The 5,260-nt window shown below is 38.9% G+C and overlaps 1 protein-coding gene across 1 annotated transcript; it reads right to left on the bottom strand.

Moving 5' to 3' along the window:
- Window positions 1-3,797: 3,797 nt before the first annotated feature.
- Window positions 3,798-4,751, bottom strand: LOC121489989 (olfactory receptor-like protein OLF3). Its single transcript, XM_041753499.1, has one exon. It carries the CDS (start codon window positions 4,749-4,751, stop codon window positions 3,798-3,800), a length of 954 nt encoding a protein of 317 aa, XP_041609433.1.
- Window positions 4,752-5,260: the final 509 nt, after the last annotated feature.

Raw genomic sequence — 5,260 nt, 5'->3', positions numbered from 1 at the left:
AAGGCAGGATGGACTCACTCAGCAACATCCTGCTGTCCATACCCATGAGGTTATAAAAGCCCAAAGTAGGTGTAGGAACCAATTGGGCAGAAGGATTTGTGTAGATAGAGTAGGCCAAGTCCAGGAATGGAAACTGAAATAGGCAGACTTGAAGCCCGGAGTTAATTAACCTGGACTATTTGTCTCCGGTCCTTTGTGCTTGTGAATATTTGTGCCCAAAGAAGAAATAGTTATCTACAGATAGAGCAACATTTCTCAATTATTTATTCAATATTTTCCACCCAAGGAAGAAAAGTCGATAGATATCTTTTTCTTAACCACTCACTTCCCATGAAATATTAACACCACAGATACAATATATATCTGTTTTTGTACCATGGCCTTTCAAAGGACCGTAAACCATTACAATAATTATGTTTATTCCCACAGCAAGGACCAATTTCCACCCCCTTGGGGATAAAATTCCCCCTATTAAGAACGCACAAAACAGAATTTGTTCTTTGGTGCCAAAAAATCAGAAGTCTGTTTTATAACACTTTTCTGGTACCTACTTTTGTGTCAGACTTCTTATGTTGTTCTGGGTGGATTAGCTAATAGTCCTAAAACATTCTTAGAGGGCCAGGGAGGACAGGAATTGGGGGGAAATGAGAAAGATGCTTTACTAGAAAAAAAACAACAATAATAGCTAACAGTTATCAAGTGTTTTTCATGTGTCGTATATTTTACTAAGCGCTTTACGTATAATAATTTCATTCCATCCTCTCAGACTGACTACTCACTAGATGCTTATTATTCTTCATGTTTCAGAGAATAAAACTGACTTTTGAGTTTTGTAACTTGTCCAGGATTGCATTTATTGCTTAATGTGCTGTTGCACTTTGATGAGGAAGATATAGAAGGCTCAACAGAGTCAGGGAGAAAGGTGCATACAAGTGATTTTAAAAATGTTCTATAAGATGAAGGAAAATGATATTGAAGATCAGAGAGCAGCCTCGCCTAATGATAGAGCAGAAAGGACAACCAAACCGTATGGACTTGGTAGTATGCACCTATATTTAACAGGGTCAGGTTTAGATATTAAAATTATGGATTTTAAAGGAATGGGGGTTACACCTGATGGTCCCATTTATCAGAATGAGGGACAGTAGAATGAAAGCTTCAGCTTGGATATAAGAGAAAGTACTCCCTACAGACCTGCCACTGTTGTTAAATTCTTCAAGGACTAAGAAGTAATGCAAATCATCCAATTAGTATCCAACAGAAATCTAAGCTGGTGCTCAGTGCATGAGGCACCTCCTCCATTCATCCATTAGTATGGAGTCCTTAGATCTTGGGTAATTGAATCTAAATGACTATGAAAAATGAGATGCTTTATGAAATGGAAACTGAAATGAGAACTATTTCATCTTCTCTTAGAAGCCTTCACCTGTATGACCCTCATTCCACATCTAGGAAAAAAAAATCCCCTCTTTCTTTGAATTTCCAGAGCTCTTTCTGTGTGTATCTTGTGTTATAATTTTACATTTTAAAACATTTCTTCTATGTTGCTGTAGAAAACTACAGCCCCGAGGCCAAATTTGGCCTGCTGCCCATTTTTGTATGGCCACAAGAAAAAGATGTTTTACATTTTTAAATGGTTGAAAAACTATTGGTTTATTTTCCAATATTATGAAAAAATGGTTGAAGAATAATATTTTCATAACTTATAAAGTCCAAATTTCAGTGTTCATAAATTAAGATGTATTTGTACTAGCCCCACTCATTCTTGTATGTGTTGTCTATGGCTGTTTTAGTGCTACAATGACAGAGTTGAGTAGCTGAGTGACCTGAAAAACCTAAAAGATTTGCAATCTGGCCAATTATAGAAAGTTTCCGAACCCCTGCCTTGGAACACTGTCGATTTTTGGAGGCCACGGCCATATCTAAACACAACTCTGGTACCCCACAATGCCTATAGTAATGTCTTTAACAAAGTTGATGCCATAAAATGATCATCTGTGACTTTACTTAGAGAAGGCTAAGAATAAAATGAGTCATATCAGAAGGAAAGCTTGACCACTATGGCCTTGTAATTGATATTGCATGAAATTCCAGACAGAGGTATCCACAGCTAATGGGGCACATTATCCTAGACCCAATATGAGCTTTTAACCTTCTCCATTCCCACAGATCTTACCCCTGTCTTTCCTCCTCTGCACTCTTGGCAATGGGTACCTCCTCTTGTTTCACAGAGAAAACAGGTGCCAGTGGAAGCCCGTCAACTCCTAATCACTAATTCCCAAATACAAATCAGTGAAACAAGAAAGAACAGATTCAATGGAGAGACAAAGGGATGGAAGGAGACTTTCTTCATTTTCTTGAAGAAAGTGAGATTCACAATTATATTATTTATCCTCCATCTCCTACATATCCCTTGTTTAATCACTTCTTCCCCTTTTACTTTTTTAGGTTACTGTCAGAGGTGAGGTACACTCACAGATGATACTCCATTACTAAATTTACAATGGTTGAGTAGGGCCCCGCGTGTGTGTGTGTGTGTGTGTGTGTGTGTGTGTGTGTGTGTTGGGGTAGGGGGGATACAAGAAGGCTCTTAATGTGGAGACTTGCAAGTAACATCTGCACAGCAGACTGACCTATCTTGATAATCCAAAATCCACATCAAAGCTGCATCATCTTTCATTGATTGCCTAAAGAAAGTGCTTTTCTTATGTCTTTGATATTTTACACATTTATCTCATTGTTCATTTGCTTACTTTAGTTGTAAAGTTTCAGAGAAAAAGCTTGCTGATTTTCAGAATTAGAGAATTTTTGCCTTTGAATGCATGTCCATGTATATACAATAAATTAGCAGTGACTGGATCTCAGATTTTCCTTAGCCAATAAAGTTACTGTGTACAAACAACCCTTGGTTATATTCTCATCAGGGTAAAACAAGAATTTTAGTTGCTGTTTCTCCACCCAATTATTTCCATTACTCAGGATAGTCTTTATAACCACATGTAGTGAATGTAGCACAAATAAATATCTTCATTCTTAGAACAGTGACTCACACAATTACTGAATATAGTTACATATACCACACATTTTAAGTGAGTCCTCAAATTGAAAATGATTTTGTTCCCACTGGAAACATGATAACCTTTTACAAAATGTGGATGAATAAAAAACTGTGTTCCAAGATAAGATTCATGAATAGGTCCATAATTACAACAATGTGACAAATCAAAAGAGTAAATTATTGTCTTTAATTACTCTTAGGGCATATGAATGAAGATTGAGTAAGGGTGAATTCTTTTACTTTTTTTTTCCTCTTTATTTTTTAGAATTATTTTTATTTAAATTCAGAATTTAATTTATTTAATTTTAATTAAATTTAATTAACATATAGTGTATTATTAGTTTCAGAGGTAGAGTTGAGTGATTCATCAGTTTTATATAACACCCAGTGCTCATTACATCTCGTTCCCTCCTTAATGTCCAACACTTAGTTACTTTGTCCTCCTACTGTCCTCCCTTCCGGCAACTCTCAGTTTGTTTCCTGTGATTAAGAGTCTATTATGGCTTGCCAAGGGTGAGAAGTTCTATTACAGCAGTGCTCAACTCCACTGAACATGCTGCTGTGACATAAAAATACACCCACATCCCACACCCCAACTGAACCTCCAGCCTCCTACCAGTACATGTGTCGTCATCTCCTTCCTGGTTGCCAGGGCAATGCAGGTGATGCCTGCCATATGGGAGTTAAGTGGGATAAAGCACAGGGAAAGTTCTTTTCTTTAAGTGATGCTCAGGATTCATCAAGTTGCCAGTTTTGACGTTATTCCAGATAACTGCCCTAATAGTTTCTGCCAGGCTCCCTTCACCTCCTTATTCCTTACACTATAAATCATGGGGTTCAGCATTGGTGTCAAAACAGCATAGAAGAGAGAGATCAACTTCTCCTGAAGGACAGAGGGGCTGGAGCGGGGCTGGATGTAAGTGAAAATCGCCATACCATAGCACAGGACAACCACTGTGAGGTGAGAGGCACAGGTGTGGAAGGCTTTCTTTCTTCCCTCTGTGGACTGGATCTTTAGGATGGTGGAGATGATCTGGATGTAGGACAGGAGAACCAGGCAGAAAGGTGTCATCAGCAGAACAATGCTAGAAACCATGATTGCAATCTCGTTGGAGGAAATATCCACACAAGCCAGTCTGACCACAGCCAAAATTTCACATGATATGTGATCAATGTACTTGTTTGTGCACATGGGCAGCTGAAATGTGATGGCAGTATGGATGAGAGAGTTCAGAGAGCCACTGACCCAGGAGGTGATGGCCAACCTAGTACAGAGCCCTCCGTGCATGATGACCGAGTATCGCAGGGGGTCACACACAGCCACATAGCGGTCATAGGCCATCACTGCCAATAGAACAAACTCAATCCCACCCAAGCCCAAGGAGAAGAATAACTGGGCAGCACAGCTCACAAATGGGATTGCTTTATGGGCTTCAAGAAGATGTGCCAACATCTGAGGAACGATGCTTGTGGCATAAGAGACATCAACGAAGGAGAGGTTGGTGAGAAAGAAATACATGGGAGTGTGGAGTCGGCTGTCCAGTCTGATGAGAAGAACAATGAGGAAGTTTCCCAGCACTGTCACCATGTACATGACTAAGAGCAGGACAAAGAGGGAGACCTGTGTGTCCCAGTCACTGGACAGGCCAAGGAGAATAAATTCTCTCATCCATGTCTGGTTATTTGTTCCCATTAAAAAAATGTGAGAACCATTAATCTGCAAACAGTTGGAGAGAACAGAAGCTGTTGAGTCAAAGAACCATTTTAATGAGTACATAATGTATACAATTAGCTAGGCCTCACCAGATATTTCAGACAATTTATCAGTCAACGTGACTCTGCATCAGAGTCAGGGTAGCACCTTCATAAGGACATGAGATGGTCTCAGGGAAACCCAGGTAAAGCCTGGAGATAATGCAGTACAATTCTAGGAGCTCACATCTTTACCAACTTACCTCAGATTCCAGGGCAAGGAGAGTTTTGTAAGTGATAATTGTAGGTAAAATGATAAACAATGAAAAAACTTGGTTGGAAAGTTTTAAAAAGCTATCTCACATATGTCAACTAGACCCATCATAGTGAAAAGGGTGAATTTATCACTAAAGGAAATATTGGGAAGAGTCAGGTCCTTGTGGAAAGATCTGGAATCAGAGAAGCTAAATTTCAAAATGGTTTTATTTCTTACTTATTTTTTATTTTTAT

The sequence above is a fragment of the Vulpes lagopus genome, chromosome 4, assembly GCF_018345385.1.
Source record: "Vulpes lagopus strain Blue_001 chromosome 4, ASM1834538v1, whole genome shotgun sequence".
NCBI lineage: Eukaryota > Metazoa > Chordata > Mammalia > Carnivora > Canidae > Vulpes > Vulpes lagopus.
The sequence above is the reverse complement of the archived record's forward strand: the minus strand, read 5'-3'. Positions and strand labels throughout refer to the sequence as shown.